Consider the following 18821-nt stretch of genomic DNA (forward strand, 5'->3'; position numbering starts at 1 on the left):
TCGCTTTTAAAATCAGAAATTAAATAAATAATCCCCCCCCCCCTTTTAATTTTGATACATTACAGTAAAGTACATCTTTCAAATCACTGTGTTGGTATTTTCTGTAATAAAATAAAATTATGGATACATTTTCAAAATCTCAGTCTGGCCTCTGAAATTGCAGGCACAACTTTGAATGAGCAATTTTTCATTACCCCATTTTTGCAAGCACAAAACCTCAGATTGAGTACGCAAATTAGTTTTGAATGCCCCAAGACAGGTATAGACAACTAAACCATGCAAAAACACAGTGATGAAAATGGAGTTGTGCTTAAAACTGTGCCTTTGGTTTTTGAAACTAAGACTCTTATGTGATTATTATACTTTCAGAGAATTTTGCATAGCATTTGTTTTTGGGTAAAGATGATGTGAAAGGCATAGGATCTGCCTTTCAATGCATATATAATTTCAGGGTGATGTTTGTTGTAAACAGTTACGACATGTACAATTATGGCTTTGATTTAATAAAGCATTTAAGCGTGTGCTTAAGACCTATTGACTTAACTTTAAGCATGTGTTTAATACTTTGCTGAATAGGAATGGACTTGAATATGTGTTTTCTGATTGGGGACCTATATAATTAGAAGTACAGCATTCCATAAAAAAGTTGTTTCCCTAACAATGTATAATTGGTATTTTCTTTGAATTTATGACTTAATTTGAATAGCTAAAGACAAAAAGCAAAAATAGTTCACACAACAATGGTTCCTGGATAAAAGTTGAAAGCTAGCTAAAGAAAGAGAATTACAGCCATCATGTTCTTAAATAATTTAACTGTAATTATATCTACAAACCATAAGGTGGAGCTGTAAGCATGCTAAAAATATACTGTAGGTTAGTCTTGCACATGAACAAAGTTATTGAAGCTACAACAGGTTAATGTGTTTGTTGAAGAGGCTGAATTAAATAGAAATAAGCAATGAGAAGTTTATTAATGTGCTGACTGTGTAAAGTGACCTGGACATTATTAGCAGGGTGGTAATAAAATTAGGCATTATACATGGAGATACTTGTATTTTGCAACAAATTAAAGATTAAAAAGGTTTAAAATGTGAATTAAAAGTTGTGTATGCCTGGCTGAAATCAGTGTTTAAGTACTGCAGAATGCCTGATTGATATGAATTCGATATATTGGTTGGCACACGATTTTGATCGTGTTTAAATATACTGAGGATGATGCTGATGTGACCTACACTGTTGTAAATCGTAACTTCAGTGGAAGCCAATGGAGTTACACTGGCGTGAGATCAGAATCTGCCTCATAATATAGGAAGTAAAATATTTCTTAAGTTCACTTGTCATTTCAGGCATATTTATGAGTCGAGAAGTTTATTAATTTTGTCGAAAGGCTTGTCTAGATTGGGAAAGTGAGCAATGTTTGAAAATGTTTCAGCTAATATGTGTTAATTAACATATTGTATACCATTTAGCACATATAGTAGACAAAGACAGCAGTGTTTAAAAATGTGTTACGTGGTCACGGTCAATTCTAGGGTCTAGGAAGGGCCAAATAGAAACTATCATAGTTGAACTATTGGAAAACAATATCCGTGATTCTCCCCTGCCTTGCTGTTGACAGTTCTACAAAGGTGTGACTCCACTGACTTCAGTGGAGTTAATGCCTATTTACACCATCACAGGTGAGAGCAGAATAAGGCCTTCAGCTGAATGGCGCATATTACATTTATCGCATTGCCTGAAGGTCTACTCAAAACTATAATGGCCCAATAAAGCTGATGTACCAGTAAAATACAGCTTAATTAACACATATTCGCTAAAATGTTTTCAAACATTGCTCATTTTTACAACCTTACAAGCCCTTTGACAAAGTCCCCATGGTTATTTTTAACTCCTGTGTTAGAAATCCCCTACAAATTAGTTTAACTATGAAATTACAGTTCTATGGCAAAATTGTGCTCCTATTCTGATTATTTTTTTAAAAACTTGCTTCTCTCTTGCATATTCCACAATATTTTTATAATTGGTCCCAGTAAGTTCTGCGTCAGGGAATTGAAAGATGAATTAACCTACTGTGGTAAAATATAGAAAAGTTCATTTTGAGTCTTTACACGTTCGATCATTTGCTCTATGTATCTGTGTTTCCCTGAGTAAAATCATATTTGGTTCTGTGCTATATAGGTGCATTAATTTTTGTGTTGTAGGAGAAATATATGTAATGCTAAAAGATTAATGGAAAAAACCCTATGCTTAGAACAGGAAAGAACTTTATTTGAACTTAAAAAACAGAAGTCTGCAAAAGAAGCAGCAATTGGAATCTCTCTGTCCATCCAGAGGATTAAATGGAAAGTCATAGTTCAACCTTCCCTGGAGGAGCCTCTAGCTGCTTTGGGAATAGCTGTCTGTGGCAGCATTGGACAGTGCTGCTGCTTCTGTAACTTGTTAAAAAATAAACAAAAGGAAAATGAACCAGAAAGTGCCCCTCTAGGTTCTTCTGTTTTCTCAAAGCCATATTCCTTTAAGATGATGTAATAGTCATTTCCCTGGATGGTTTCTTCCCTGCACTGCTGAAACAACAGCATCTGAACTGCACTGGGAACTGTGGAACCACCCAGCTCAGCAGCCAGAGCAGCAGCTCGGGCAGCAAGAGCAGACCAAGCAGCTACCCTGGGCATCCTTTCAAACGGCTGCAGGCTTGTCTTCTCTTTCCCTTGCTGGGAACATGGGAGCTTCTTTGCCCTTCCTGCCAGGCAGGATAACACTTTGGGAACCCACTGAAATATGTCAGTTCTTTTCTCAGATTCTGGGGTTTCTGCAAGTCATCTAAACCAAGGTCCTTTCTGAAACTCTCTTTCTTTTAAGGATCCTGATTGGGATTTATTTTGTTTTTTTCCATCTCAGATATTGCTATATAGATTGGTTTTTCATCGTTACCCATCCCGGTTAACTTTCCTGTGACTCAGTTTAACTCTTGAGATCTACATGGATGGCTATTCTTAAAAGCACTTTTCTTACCTTTTCTGTCCCTTTCTGGGGTTGGATTTGATATTAACTGGACTCAGTGTGCCTGTGTGTGTTCTGATTGGTCTGAAAATTTTCTTTCTTTCACAAGAACTATACATTAACTGTAACCAAGGTAAGACTTGATGCTCTCTCATTCTCTCATCTGTAAAGGCTCTAAATTAGACACTTGTTTAAAGTTGAGGTATGTATTTTCTTTTTAACAAAATGTTGCCACATGTATCCCCTCCCCCAAATATGTTAATTATTGCTTGGGGAGAAAAAAAACTTGCCAAAAAATTTATTTAGCAAAAGATCTTGATTTTTCTCTCCTGCAATCAGTACTAGAGGGGGCTTTGTGAACTGACCTAATTCCCTCTATTTTTACTTTTACGATGCTTAGGGAAATAATTGTCTTATTTTGTTTCCTCCCTTCAACAGACCTGGGAATAATCGTAGGCTTGGCTTGATCTTGATTTTTGGGACTTTGTTGGAAGATCTGATTGCATTTCATGAAGTTATTGCTCTCCATCCACTGTTTAGGTTTTAAGCTGCTTTGCCAGCTTCCGTGACATAGTCATTTCTGGACAATTCTGATTTTTTTAATATACTAACTTTTTGTCCCCCACCCCTTCTTAAATATTATGAGCCCTTTTGGGGGTCTGGTGGAGGAGCTTCATTCTACTCTTTGATGTGATTGATAGTCCTGCCATTCCTTGTGGCTGATTTTTGTTTTAAAATACAATGGCTTTGAGTGGAAACTGCAGGACTTACCTCCCTCCTAGAGAACAAGGGGCTGGTCTACATTCCTTCCCAGAGGTGGTGGAGCTAAACGTAGGTGGTCAAGTATACTTCACTCGCCATTCCACCTTGGTGGGCATCCCCCACTCATTGCTGTGGAAAATGTTCACCCCCAAGAGAGACACAACCAGTGATCTAGCTAAGGACTCCAAGGGAAGGTTCTTCATTGATAGAGATGGTTTCCTCTTCCGCTACATTCTGGACTATCTCAGGGACAAGCAAGTGGTCCTGCCTGATCACTTCCCAGAAAAGGGAAGGCTTAAAAGGGAAGCTGAATATTTTCAGCTCCCAGACTTGGTCAAACTCCTAACTCCCGATGATGTCAAGCAAAGCCCCGATGACTATTGCCACAGCGACTATGAGGAGGTCTCCCAAGGCAGTGATACAAGAATATGCCCCCCATCATCGCTCTTACCTTCAGATCGAAAATGGGGTTTCATTACCATTGGGTACAGGGGGTCGTGCACCATGGGCAGAGAGAGCCAAGCTGATGCCAAGTTCAGGAGAGTCCCGAGGATTTTGGTTTGTGGAAGGATTGCTCTAGTCAAAGAGGTCTTTGGAGAAAGTTTGAATGAGAGTAGAGACCCAGACAGGGCACCGGAAAGATACACCTCCAGGTTCTATCTCAAGTTCAAGCACCTGGAGAGGGCTTTTGACATGTTGTCAGAATGTGGATTCCACATGGTGGCCTGCAATTCCTCAGTGACGGCTTCTTTTGTCAATCAGTACACAGATGATAAAGTCTGGTCCAGCTACACTGAATACGTCTTCTACCGTAAGTACAAGAGATTTGTAGGGAAAAAATAATTATCTGGTTAAAGCCTGTCTTATTTGGTGTGCATTTCATTTTCAGAGCACTAGCAAGTTTGATTTCATTTTCTCTGCAGCTGATGGGAGTTCTCTTCTGATAAAACAGAATCCAAGGGGATATGCTTCAGTTTAAGCTTTTAAAATGTAAATTAACATTGAACACAATGGCGTGGTCTTGGCTAGGTGGCAGCACAGACTGCCAAAAGCACCTTTTCTCCCCACAACCGAAAGGTGTTGCTATCTGAGGCTTTGTGAATCAGCCATTTGACTGCCTTACACATTGCCTGAGTACTCCCTGGATGTAATGTAAGCCTTGCAAACACACTGTAGATTTAATTACAGAAAATCTTCAAATGATATTCAATATATAAAGGTAATAGATGTTTGATAATAAGCACATTCAGCCAAGCCATCTGTCAACAAGGCTTACACACACACATGCAGGGAGGAGGGAAAAAGTGCAGTCGTGCTGTCTCCTTTTCAACAGGGATCTTTTTCAGAACCAACTTATGTTCTTTAAAATAAGGATTCAGTGGATAGATAGGCAGGTGTCTACATGCTATTATGAAACACGTTATGAAAATCAGACCCTTCCTAACTAGATTGATATGTCCTGCTAACTGGAATCACATCAGATCACATACTGTTGTACTAATTTTGATCTGATAGCTCTAGCAGGCTCATTAACTTCCTAAATTGATATTCAGCCAGGGACACTGTTACCAATGGTAACATCAGGGTAATTTTGATTCCATAATCCTGTATCAGAAAATCATTCCACAACTCTGGGACTTAAATATTCTAGGAGTGGGTTAGGCTAAGGTAAAGCAGAGAATGTTTCCCTAGTCCCTTTGCACAAGTGGATTTTATCATCTTTCAAAGATCATGTGTTGGGCAGAGGGATAGAAAGGTGAATAACAGCTACTTGTCTCACCTGCTACGCTGTATAACTACCGTAGTCATTATATCCCCAGTACCATGAAGAGTTGACTTTGCTGAAAGTTGCCCAGAACTTGAGTAATTTATTGACATGTAATAAACTACAGTGCAACACTAGGTTGAGTACCACCTACTGTTACTGAGCTCAACAGGCAGCCGAAATCTGCTCATGTAATAGTGCTTAACGTTCCAAAAAAGCCTTCTGTATTTTTGATATGCATTGATTTATTGAAAATTAGTTTTATATCAGGACTTTTTTGTAAAATACTTCAGAGGTCTTGGATCAGCTCAAACTCAGGCTGAGCTGGATGATTTATATTACTAGGTTTCTAATATCTGAAATCAATATCTGACATGAAGTTACAGTAAAATTAGTGTGATTCCAGAAATGTATGGTAGTAAATCATATTTAAATTTTAAAAACATCAGAAAAATGTATAAGCTTGCTGGAATTTTACCAACTATTTTAAAAACTGAAGCAGGACCAAAATAATGTTATGTTAATTAGCAAATAGAGATCACTGATATCGTTTATTCATATTCTTCAGAACTTTATGCTTCATAGACTGTGCTAGGTATTGGCCTTCTTTTTGTGATGATTAGTGATGATGCTTAGATACCACAGTGATAAGGGCCTTAGAAATATCTGTGAGCAAAAAGAGAGTGTGAGTGTGTGTAATGAGCTTGATCTAACCTCGCTTCCCTAGGCCATCAATACAGGCCTGAGCCAAACCTATTGAAGTCCCTGGAAAGACTGTCATTGAATTCAGTAGGATTTGTGTCTGATCCTCTCTGAACACACTTCAATTTTGTGGATATTTGAAATTCTAACCTAGATCCAGACGTGCATTTTTCAAATGGTCCCTATCTGTGTAATGGGCCAAACCAATGACCATGATGCAAACTCATCCTACTCAATCTAGATCCAATTCAGACTGTTGTGACTAGTTTGTTTCCAGTTACTGTAACAATTGCCATTGTTGAATTGCAGGGATTTTACAGAGGCAATACATACAGATTATGTGTAGAGTGGAAAAAACCCTTTCACATCTAATCTCAAAAAGTCATTTTTTGAAAGCTTTGAAGACCAGTAAAATTGACAGCTGGCTTTCTAGTGGGACATTACAACTTCTGTGCAGCTGCTTAGCCATAATTATTTCATTAGAAGCTGCCAACTGTGCCTATATAAACATTAATTAATCAAGCTGTTGTGCTCAGGTTAATGGGCCGAAACGATGGGAGGTGCTCTAAGGCAACTAGTTACTGTAGTTATTTGCTAAGATATTCTTAGCAGAGCAGCTTAACTACCTCCTGTGAAAATGTAAAGCTCAGATACTCCTCGGAGGTGGGGAATGGACATGAAAGATGTTCATTTTTAAAAGAAAGAAGAATGGAGGGAAAAACCGTGTTGGTCTCTGATAATGTATGTTCCAAATGCTTGGAATCTGAAAGCCCATAGTTGGCATGCAGATAAAGAATATCATGCATGTGGAAATTAATCCATTTGAAAGTAATGAAATGGACTGAAGACAAATAAGCAAAGTGGAAGTTTTCCAAATAAGCTAATAGCTACAGACTGTGCAGTCAACAAAACGTAACGTTAATACTAAGGAACATGTATGCATATGTAGGTGCCATTAAGGCTAATGGGAGATTAATGTTCACAATGGGTGAAATTTAACCAGAATTTCAGGGGCCACAGAAAGTAACCAACACTGCAAACATGTTGCTGAGAAGGGCTGCAGAGCAAGCACACAGAATGACTGTGCAACCTCCCTCCCCCTTGTGTGCAGTGCAGCTGGGCTCCACTCCAGTTTCAAATGGGCCAGTGCAAAGGGGAATTTGGAGACAAGCTATGTTTGTACAGTGGGTCCACAGTTAAACAGATCCAGGGACTGCAGTATTTGTGTAGGGAGTAAACAATTCCTTCTCAGAGGTGGGACAGTAGTTGAGGATCAAGGACAGATTTCTTTTCTCCTACTCTATCCCCTAGTTTTCCTGTGCTAAGGCTGTTTAAGCAGAGTTTATATTGGCGAAGGGTGAATTTGATCCAGTGAGAAGAGTGTCAACCTTTGATGTGCTTTCTCTACTACTACTTTAAGTACAGATAGTCCTGAATTAACACCTTACATCCAAACACCCTGATCTTTTAGTGTTCACTCTCTGCACTTGGATATTCCTTTTTGAAATGTTTTCAATCTTTGTCATAAACTGAACCAAAAGCTTGGGTTTGGATATCCCTTAAACTTTGGTGTGTTTTGAAATCTGGAATTGGGTCAGAATTTTGTGGCTTGAGTCCCTCTAATTTTAAGGCAATATGCACATACAGACTTCCCCCCTCTTATTTTAGGAGCAGATTACAAAGTAAATCTTTCCACTTGATTCCAAAATTATACCCTTGCCAGAGCAGTTGGCTTGGGTCTCACACAAAAATATCTGTGAGTTCTTAAACTGGATGTAGGAGAGAAGAGGTTGGAAAACTGAAAAGCCCCAGTTTTAAACATTAGCTCAGTGGCTCCCAATTTGTGTGTGTGCATTTGTATACCACAGTGGTTCGGCAGTACAGGGCAGAGGAGAATAGCAATGTGAAGCGGGTTGGAGAAAGCTACACAACTCATAGCCATTCTGCTCCCACTGCAAACAAGTCTGCTGCTGTAAGTAAAGTAGTAGGTGGTTTCCTTAAAGCCACTGACACTCACCTTCTCTCTCTGCTTCTCGGTGGCCTCTCATGGCTGTGGGAGCAGCTCACATGCATATGGCTGCAAGTCTAGACTGTAGCCTGCCATTCTAAGCTCCTGTTCTCCGCTCTTGCAGCTCTCATTATAGCTGTGGGTGACACCAACTAATAACCTGATACACACCCCAAATAAGAGGTAGCTTTCTGTTGAGTTGGAGGAGGAGTAGAGAGTCAATGAGAAAGAAAAACACAAAAAACTGATAGGGAAAAGAAGAGAAAATACAGAAAAGAATTGGGGAGAGAGAGCAAATGAACAGACAGAAGAAGAGACAGTAACAGCTGTGCCAAAATGTGGTGGAAGGGGACTTGGTGAGGGTGCCCATCCACCAGTGTATTCTAATGATTTTCCAACAAGAAAAGGTTGGGGGAGCCACTGAACTAGATTAGATTATTGTCCACGTAATGAGTGCAGAGATACATGCAAATAAATTATTCTTCAAGCCATTTTCCAAAATCTAAGCAAGCATGAAAGTTACTTTTAAATTTGAGGAAATTATGTACATTTCCCTAAGCCTGGCCTTGAGTAGGCCACTTCATAGTCATGCACGCAGAGCATCTCAAGTAGCTGTAATGTTCAAAGGAAACTTTGAAACATCCATGGCAATATGACTGTAGGTAGAAAATTAATTGACAGGATTCTTGCTCCTTAAAGACATGCTGTGCCACCACTCATTATGGCAGGAGTCGTAGACTTTGGCCCCATTCTCACCTTATCCTTTTAACAAAATGATGTTTGTTGGGGGATTTTTCTACTTTGATCATAGCAGTTTGGTATAAAGAGATGGTTGTGGGGTATTTTCAAATTATCTTCAGTTTAATGATCATATCCTATTAAGTGGGGTTGGATGGGGGAAGAAGTAAAGTAATTGGTATCCACTTAGAATTTAGCTGATGGCCTTTAACTGAAAGTGCAAATATCACATATATATGCACTGCATGCATCCGATGAAGTGAGCTGTAGCTCACGAAAGCTTATGCTCAAATAAATTTGTTAATCTCTAAAGTGCCACAAGTACTCCTTTTTATAGTCTGTATGGTATTCATATGGCATATTTTACCCGAGATTCATGTAACCAGCTGCAGCAGCAGGTCAGTGTTTTCATGTGAATACAGCTGAAAGAGCATTTAATTAGTGTGTGTGTGTGTACACGTACATACTATAAATAACTTGAGCCTCAAGGCAGAAGTTTGACAGACAAAATTCAATGCAAATGTATTTTGAAATCCACAAGATGTAAAACCACATGGATTAGGCATAGAAGAAAAGGCTATTAAATTGTCTTATCCATCTTTCTGCCTCTTCAAATTGTTCTCTTTATATTGTTCTCTAGCATATTTTCTAGTATTTTCTTCAGTCTAATTTTAAATGGCTTGAGTGAAGAGGATCAAAATGACCAGAAAAATAAGTAAATGAAACCAGGCCCTAAAAATGATTCAATTTTCAGTTCTTGCTGATGTGAGATGTTCAACGCCCCCATCCGCCCACTGTGTTGCCTTCAGTTCATCATCATCATTATCTGTGCTTCTTATTCTACTGCTGGGTGAAAAGCTTATTCAGCAGTGTTCCTTGTCCATCATGCTGAATAAGAGGCTTGTCTGAAGTCTCAGTAGGCTTCACTTCCACACCTTGATGAGGGTGTGATTCTGCTTATGTTACCACCAAATCAGGAGGTTTCAAGAGGCACTGTGTCAAATTTGGGTGAAGGAAAAATTGTGTCCGACTTCTTATCTAGACTGAATAGGGTGATCTTGATTTTACCATCATGGAACAGTTTGGTTAGAGTCAGCCCACTGATCAGAAGTTTGATTATTTAGATGTTGGTAACGTAACCTGAATAATCTCGTTATTCTAATCTGATTATAAACAAATTGACCTAAAGATTTAGGTTAAGGTCTCATCTCAGCAGTTACGTGAAACAAACCCTTAAAAAGTGGTTTTGCTGGTTTTAAGGAGTCTAACTTCATTGTTTTGTCTTCATGCTTCTCCGGTCATATTAAACTACATATAGCTATTGTTGTTCGGGAGATTTAAAGCAGGAGATGGCACTGTTGGTGCAGGGATGAAAGTAACATAAGAGAGATACCGGTGTGGGATGCCGGAAGGGGCAGGGCCTCAGGTAGAAGGGGTGGGGACTGGGCTCAGCCTCCCCCAGCCAGCCCATCCACGCTGCCTGGCCCACGCCGCCCAGGGCTCCGGCAGCGATTTAAAGGGCCCAGGGCTCCAGCCGCTGCCACAGTAGCGGCGGCTGGGAGCCCTGGGCCCTTTTAAATCACCAGGCCCTGGGGCAGCTGCCCCCTTTTGCCTCCCCCCCCCAGTCGACAGCCCTGAGGGGGGCAAAAGGGGCAACGATGTTAAAGTACTGCCATGGCAGTGCTTTAAGGAGAGTCCTTAAAGAGCTGCCGTGGCAGCGCTTCAACATCACTGCCCCTTTTGCCGTCCCCTGTCGGCGGCCCCTGTCGGCCACTTCTTGCTGGTACGCTGTACTGGCCTACTCTCACTCCTGAATTGGTGCCTTTCTAGATACATAGTACTCACTGTGAGGAGTAGTTATCTTAAATCTCACCTTGGATATGCCCTGTGTAGGCTTGCATGTTTAGTATAAATATGTAGACCTATCATGGTGCTGTAATTAAAAATACCGTTTAATTCCTGGTCCAAAATTATTCCACATTGGGGAATGTAATTTGTACCGACCTCCTTCAGTGTCAGGCTGATTTCTGGGTGAATTCACTACAAGCAGAGGCACTCAATATTGTTACCTAGCTCTCCATTGGGGAAGAAGAGCTCTGAGTTATACTTAAGGCCCTACCAAATTCACGGCCGTGAAAAATTCATCACAGACTGTGAAGTCTGGTCCCCGTCCCCCCCCACTTAGAGACACACACACACTAATTAAATGCTCTTTCAGCTGTATTCACATGAAAACACTGACCTGCTGCTGCAGCTGGTTACATGAATCTCAGGTAAAATATGCCATATGAATACCATACAGACTATAAAAAGAAAAGGAGTACTTGTGGCACCTTAGAGACTAACAAATTTATTTGAGCCTAAGCTACAGCTCACTTCATCGGATGCATGATGTTATTGTAGGGGGTCGCATTATTGCCCCCTTTACTTCTGTGCTGCTCCCTTCAGAGCTGGGTGGCCGGAGAGTGGCGGCTGCTGGCTGACGGCCCAGCTCTGAAGGCAGCAGCGCAGAAGTAAGGGTGGCAAGACCATACCGTGGAGGAGGTTTAGGTTGCAGTGGGGGAGGTTTAGGTTGGATATTAGGAAAAACTTTTTCACTAGGAGGGTGGTGAAGCACTGGAATGCGTTACCTAGGGAGGTGGTGGAATCTCCTTCCTTAGAAGTTTTTAAGGCCAGGGTTGACAAAGCGCTGGCTGGGATGATTTAGGTGGGGATCGGTCCTGCTTTGAGCAGCGGGTTGGACTAGATGACCTCCTGAGCTCCCTTCCAACCCTGATGTTCTATGATTCTGTGATACCCTTGCCTCACTTCTGCGCTGCTGCTGGTGGTGGCGGCACGGCCTTCAGAGCTGGGTTCCTGGCTCGCAGCCTCCGCTCTCTGGCCGCCCAGCTCTGAAGGCAGCTCGGCCGCCAGCAGCAAGGGTGGCAGTACCGTAACCCCACCCTACAAGAACCTTGTGACCTCCCGCCCCCACACTCCCACCCTCTTTGGTTCAGAACCCCTGCAGTTACAACACTGAAATTTCAGATTTAAATAGCTTAAATCATGAAATTTACAATTTTTAAAATCCTAGGACCATGAAATTGACCAAAATGGACTGTGAATTTGGTAGGGCCCTCATTATAGTTAGTACTCTTGTGGAGTCCCACTGGCAGAGGCTGCATCCTTTTGCTGACTTTCTGCTGGTCACTCAAACCTTCTGTCACTTGGGCTCTCTAACTCTGAGTGGTAATTTGCCTGATTGTGTTGGGTCATATTGTGCCATCAGCTTTTAAGCAGAATAGGCCAATGATGAAATCTTAAAAGTAGGGGTCATGATCTCTATGGAAAAATCCCATAGAATTTAACAAAGGTAAACACAATAGGGTTGTATGGTAATGTATTTTTTCTAGAAATTACTCTAAAGACCTAAAGAATTTAATAAAGGGTGATCACCTCTCTATAGGTATTTTAACCATCCTATAAAATGGGTATGGTTCTTTATGAATCCCTGTAGAATGGTTTAAGGAATGTTTAAAAAAGTTATAATTCTCTAATAAATTTTTTAGGGGCTTTTCCATGAAATGATCTGGTCCTTTCTAATCTGAAAAGGGACTATGTAAAAATGGCACCTTATGTAGTGCTATGGATCTGCTGTGTATCCCAGCTCACATTGGCTTACTTTAGTGACAAAACATTTTTACTACTCTTTTCTTTTTGTTAGCGCTGCAGATCCACAAAAAAACTTCAAATCCAGACTCCAGCGAGAAACTGCTGAATTGGAATTCATTTGCAAATTGGATACTATTAATTTAGGCTTAAATAGAGACTGGGAGTGGCTAAGTCATTATGCAAGGTAGCCTGTTTCCTCTTGTTTTTTCCTACCCCCCCCCCCCAGATGTTCTGGTTTAACTTGGATTTAAACTTGGAGAGTGGTCAGTTTAGATGAGCTATTACCAGCAGGAGAGTGAGTTTGTGTGTGTATGGGGGTGGGGGGGATGTGAGAAAACCTGGATCTATGCAGGAAATAGCCCGACTTGATTATGTAAAGAGTTGTCACTTTGGATGGGCTAGCACCAGCAGGAGAGTGAATTTGTGTGGGGGGTGGAGGGTGAGAAAACCTGGATTTGTGCTGGAAATGGCCCACCTGTTGATCACTTTAGATAAGCTATTACCAGCAGGACAGTGGGGTGGGAGGAGGTATTGTTTCATATTCTCTGTGTGTATATAAAGTCTGCTGCAGTTTCCACGGTACACATCTGATGAAGTGAGCTGTAGCTCACGAAAGCTCATGCTCAAATAAATTGGTTAGTCTCTAAGGTGCCACAAGTACTCCTTTTCTTTTTGCAAATACAGACTAACACGGCTGTTCCTCTGAAACTTGAGGAATGTGAGCTGATTCTCTTCTGGCTTGGGTAGCATCAACAGAAATGTTAACTAAACTTTAAGGACCTAATCCAAATGCCAGTGAAGTTAATGGAAAGTCTCCTATTGAATTCAGTGGCATATATGCAAAGCAAAATTTTGCCTTCAGTTATGCCTGTGAAGCCTGTTTTCTGCAGTGGGGTTAACAGGTATAATTGAGGACAGAATCTGATTTGCAGAATCTTTATTGCTGCTGCTCATGTACAAGCCATAAATAATTTGGTGCCCATTTTGGGTTTACAGTGCCCATTTTGAGTTTACAGGACTGACAGTTAACCCCCCCCCCCCATCATTTTAATAGTAAACTAATCACATTTGATCTGGATGTTATTGAGAGGGATTAACCGTGGGACCTCAACAATGCCTGTTTCACAGATTCACTTTTGAGTTTAGAATTGCATTGTAATTTATATAATATATTTAATAGTTCTCTGGGGAGTTTTAGTACCAAACTCCCTGGAAAAGACGTGGAAGAAAGGAACCCTAACACTGAACTCTCTGAAGATACTGTGGGAGGAAAAATTCCAGTTGCTAGGTTCCCTGAAGAGAATAGAATTATAGAAATTAGAAATGGAAGTGTTTGACTGTCATTTTATATGTTCCCTGAGGACCAGTTCAAAATTTTTCTCAACAGTCTGTTCTCTGGTGCTTTTTCCAGTCTGATGACTTCAGATTTTTTTTTAAAAAAAGTTGTCTGGCATGTAGCTGTGGTTCTTTAAGAGAGACAAAATAGGAAAGAATAAAAGAGCAAGTATGAGAGAGCACAGTGAAGCTACTTATTTTAATTAGATTTTAACAAACTTACGAAAATATACAGACAAATGTTTCACTGTGGCAATTGTTTTTCAGTTATTCTGGAATGGTTGGAATTTTAAACAGCAGCATTTTCCTCCACTTCTCATTTTTGCAGCTTTTCAAAGGCTAAGGTAATGTATGGCACATTTGGAAACTGGAAGCACAATTTAAATTGCATGTTCAGACTGAATTAAAGTAACCTTTTATGAATCTTACCATAAAACGTATTCTTCTTGGTAAAGAAGGAAAATAGTCATTGAGTGGGTTAGAGTTGGTGGAATGATTTAAATTGTCTCTAAAAATGAAGTGGGGAATGAGTATGCCATGCTGAAGAACATTACATGAGTGATTTTTGCCTTATCGCTTTCAGAGGATGTGAACAGGTTTAATATAGGGATAAAAATAAACAAAATTGAAGACAAATACTAAGCCATATCACGCTATCTATTTTAAGCAAATTTTCCTATTAAAATCATATGCATTAAATCAATGTATTACACATATAGTGAGCCATATTGTGCTATTATGACTCATTAAAAATAGTCCTACTTAAAAACTTATGTTCCAATGTGGCCCACTGTTTGCCTGATTTTTAGAGTTGCTGAACACCTTCTAGTTCCCAATGAAATCAAACACACAAACTCTGTCAAGTAAAATGTAAAAGTATAATAAGGAAGGCCAAGAAAGAATTTGAGGAGCAGCTTGCTGAAGATGCAAAAAAACTAATAATAAACAGGTTTTTAAGTACATCAGAAGCAGGAAGTCTGCCAAAGAGGCCGTGGGGCCACTAGATGACAAAGGTGTGAAAGGAGCATGCAAGGAAGACAAGGCTATTACAGAGACGCTAAATGAATTCTTTGCATCCGTCGTCACTGCAGAGGATGTGGGGGGAATACCCACATCAGAGCTATTCTTTTTGGGTGACAGATCTGAAGTACTGTCCCAGATTGATGTATTAGTAGAGGAGGTATTGAACAAATTGACAAACTAAATAGTAATAAGTCACCAGGACCAGATGGTATTCACCTAAGGGCTCTGAAGGAACTCAGTTATGAAATTGCAGAGTTACTAACTGTAGTATGTAACCTGTCACTAAAATTAGCCTCAATACCAGATTACTGGAAGAGGTGATCCTGGCGATTGCAGGTTAGTCTAACTTCAGTACCCGACAAATTGGTAGAAACTGTAATAAAGAACAGAATTACCAGACACCTAGATAAACACAATTTGCTGGGAAAGAGTCAGCATGGCTTTTGTAAAAGGAAGTTATGCCTCAGAATTTATTAGAATTCTTTGAGGGAGTCAACAGGATTGTGGATAAGGATGATCCAGTCGATATACTGTACTTGGATTATCAGGTTTCAGAGTAGCAGCTGTGTTAGTCTGTATCGGCAAAAAGAAAAGGAGTACTTGTGGCACCTTAGAGACTAACAAATTTATTTGAGCATAAGCTTTCGTGAGCTACAGCATCACTTCATCCTTTTCTTTTTTGGATTATCAGAGAGCTTTTGACAAGGTCCCTCACCAAAGGCTCTTAAGAAAACTAAATAGCCATGGGATAAGAGGGAAGGTCCTCTCATGAATCATCACTAGTTGAAATGTAGGGGAAAAAAATTTCGGAATAAAGCGTCAGGTTTCACAATGGAGAGAGATGAACAGCAGGGTGCCCCATGATCCGTAGTAGGACATGTGCTGTTCAACATATTCATTAATGATTTGGAAAATGGGGTGAACAGTGAAGTGTCAATGTTTGCAGATGATACAAAATGATTCAAGATAGATAAATCCAAAGCAGATTTTAAGGAGTTATAGAGAGGGAGCCCACAAAACTTGGTGATTGGGCAACAAAATGACATGAAATTCAGTGTTGGTAAGGCATATTGGAAAAATAATCCTGATTATATGTAACCCTTCTGCCATGTGGAGCCGGCAGCAATGAGGGCCGGGTTTAATATCTAGGGGTTCCTTTTCAACGATACAACACAGAACCAGCTCAAGCCCCTACCATTAACCTGGGAAAATTACATACCACCCCTGCAAAAAGAAAAGGAGTACTTGTGGCACCTTAGAGACTAATAAATTTATTTGAGCATAAGCTTTCGTGAGCTACAGCTCACTTCATCTGATGCATTCAGTGGAAAATACAGTCATCCGATGAAGTGAGCTGTAGCTCACGAAAGCTTATGCTCAAATAAATTTGTTAGTCTCTAAGGTGCCACAAGTACTCCTTTTCGTTTTGCGAATACAGACTAACACGGCTGTTACTCTGAATACCACCCCTGGGCACCTCTGAGAGGCAATACTTCCCCACTCACAAGCACAGAGTCTGAGTGTGGAAAAGAAACTTTTAATGAAAGGAGGCAAATCATCTGACATTAATTAGGGAAAATGCCACAAGCAAGGTTCATAATCATAAACTGTGAGGAGGACACCCACCCCAGAGTACGTGGGACAGTGTCTTCTGCCTCATGTTCTTGAGTTCTACAACCAAAAGGTCCTTTTCTGTGCCCCTCAGCTCCTTCACCATACCCTACTCATGGTGGTTGTCCTTTTGGTCAGTGAGGACCCAGGGTCAGAGGTGCATCTGTGTGAGTTCATCTCCCACCCAGGGAAGAAGGCACCTTGCTTGCTCCTCCATCTGAGCAACTTGCTCTGGCTGGCCGCCCTGCGAGCCATGGTTCCTCTTCGCTGGCTGCCATGCGAGCCATGGTTCCACTCACCAGTCACCTTATGCCACATGCCTCTCTGCTGTGACCTGTGCAGGCCAGTCTCTTGAGGTTCCACCCAGCTATTAGTGATTTTCAGCTCTTAGGCTGGGCAGAAATGCTATCCCACCACAAGTGACAGAAAATATCATCATGCCAATATATAAATCCATGGTGTGCCCACATATTGAATATGTGTCCAGTTCAGATCACCCCATCTGAAAAAAGGTATAGTGGAACCGGAAAATGTTCAGAGAAGGGCAACAAAGATGATCAAGGGTAATGGAACAGCTTCCATACAAGGAAAGGCTAAAACAATTATGGTTGTTCAGCTTCGAAAGGAGACAGTTAAGGGGGAATATGATAGAGGTCTATACAATCATGAATGGTGTGGAAAAAGAGAATAGAGTAGTGTTATTTACCCTTTCACCCAATACAAAAAGATGGGATCACCCAATGAAATTAAAAGGCAGCAGGTTTAATACAAACAAGAGGAAGTACTTTTTCACACAGTGCACAACTAATTTGTGAAACTCATTGCCTTGGGATGTTGTGATGCCCAAAAGTGTAACTCAAAAAGAATGGAATAAGTTCATGGCGGATAAGTCCATCAATGGCTATTAGCCCAGAGGGCCAGGGACCCAACCCCCTGGTTGGGGCAACCCTAAACCTCTGACTGCCAAAAGCTGGAAGTGGAAGACAGAGTTGGATCACTCCATAATTGCCCTATTCTGTACATTCCCCCTGACGCTCTGGCGTGGACCACTGTAGGAGACAGGATACTAGGCAAGATGGAGCATGCTCTGACCCAATATGGGAGCTCTTATGTCCTTGGCATTGGCACAATGCATGCTATTATTCTTGGTTTCCACAGTTAAGCTTGTTGTATTAGCCTTCTAATAATATTTTAAAAGGTAACTAATAATCTGATGATGTGATAAAACTTTTACATTTTAACACCTATTTATGGGCATTGTTGAGGTACCCATAAATATAAACTGTTCAGTTAGACACTGTAATCTTACTGACCACTTTTAATTGAATATCAGTCATGTACGTGCCTTTCCATGTGTAAGCCAAATGTTGATGTTGAACACGCGACAGCTGTAATAGACAAATAGGCTTAGGAAGCTGGTGCTTAAATTGGCAATATTAATAATTTCCTAGTGCTTTTTCAGAATCTTCTGGCAAAGTGATTAGCAATTTGTAGTGGCTCATTGATTAGCTGCTGCAGGCAGTCAAAAAAACACGATAAAAGAATGATAATAAAGAAAAGCCTGGCCATCTTGGTTTCTAATCCATCCTAAAAACCCCTTATAAAAATCGCCTTATTTAATGAACAGCTGAACACTGTGCTTCAGCTGATTACTGGAGTGTTCTGTTTGCTTCCTTTGGGCTCCAGAGACTACCGAAATACTGGTGCTGTGAGCCTGGTCAGCACTTTGCTCTCGGTGTTGAGTGCCTAGATGATTTTTACATTGCTTGGTAGTGACTCCTGGGAAGAAAATACTTAGTACTGTAATGTACCTGTTAGTTTTAAAAGCAAGAGGCCCCGATGAAGTAATACCAAATGGCATCTTAGTGGTGTTCAGCAAAAAGGAAGGGGAGAGCCTTGAATTCATCATACTATTTCAGTCTCCATTAAATGAAGTTTTCCCTAGAGTCAATATGTGAATTACTTCAGTATACTAAGAGGCTTAAGAAACAATTGCTGGTTTTCATTTCCTCACCATTCCTAAAACATCCTAAACTTTTGTTTTATTTATAAGTTGCAAACATTCTTGGAAATATTGTTGGTGCTCTCTGTTTATAGAGGTTTAAAATGCCCCTTTGAACTCCTGGAGGCAAAATTATTGAATAGGGTTTGTTTGGGTTTTTTTTGGTAAATTTGGCAGCTCAGTGACTAGAGAGTGGTTGTTGTTAATTTCCTTGACTGTGCTTT

At 40.5% G+C, this 18821-nt stretch overlaps 1 protein-coding gene across 1 annotated transcript in view; it reads left to right on the top strand.

Moving 5' to 3' along the window:
• Window positions 1-2594: 2594 nt before the first annotated feature.
• The window catches only part of KCTD16 (potassium channel tetramerization domain containing 16), a 177897-nt gene continuing 161670 nt past the window's right edge, over window positions 2595-18821 (top strand). The window contains exons 1-2 of the mRNA XM_048861106.2: window positions 2595-3133; window positions 3439-4573. Coding sequence (XP_048717063.1) covers window positions 3742-4573 — 832 coding nt within the window. The 5' untranslated portion in view covers window positions 2595-3133; window positions 3439-3741. The remainder of the gene's footprint in view (window positions 3134-3438; window positions 4574-18821) is intronic.

Source organism: Caretta caretta, chromosome 8 (assembly GCF_965140235.1).
Source record: "Caretta caretta isolate rCarCar2 chromosome 8, rCarCar1.hap1, whole genome shotgun sequence".
Lineage (NCBI taxonomy): Eukaryota > Metazoa > Chordata > Testudines > Cheloniidae > Caretta > Caretta caretta.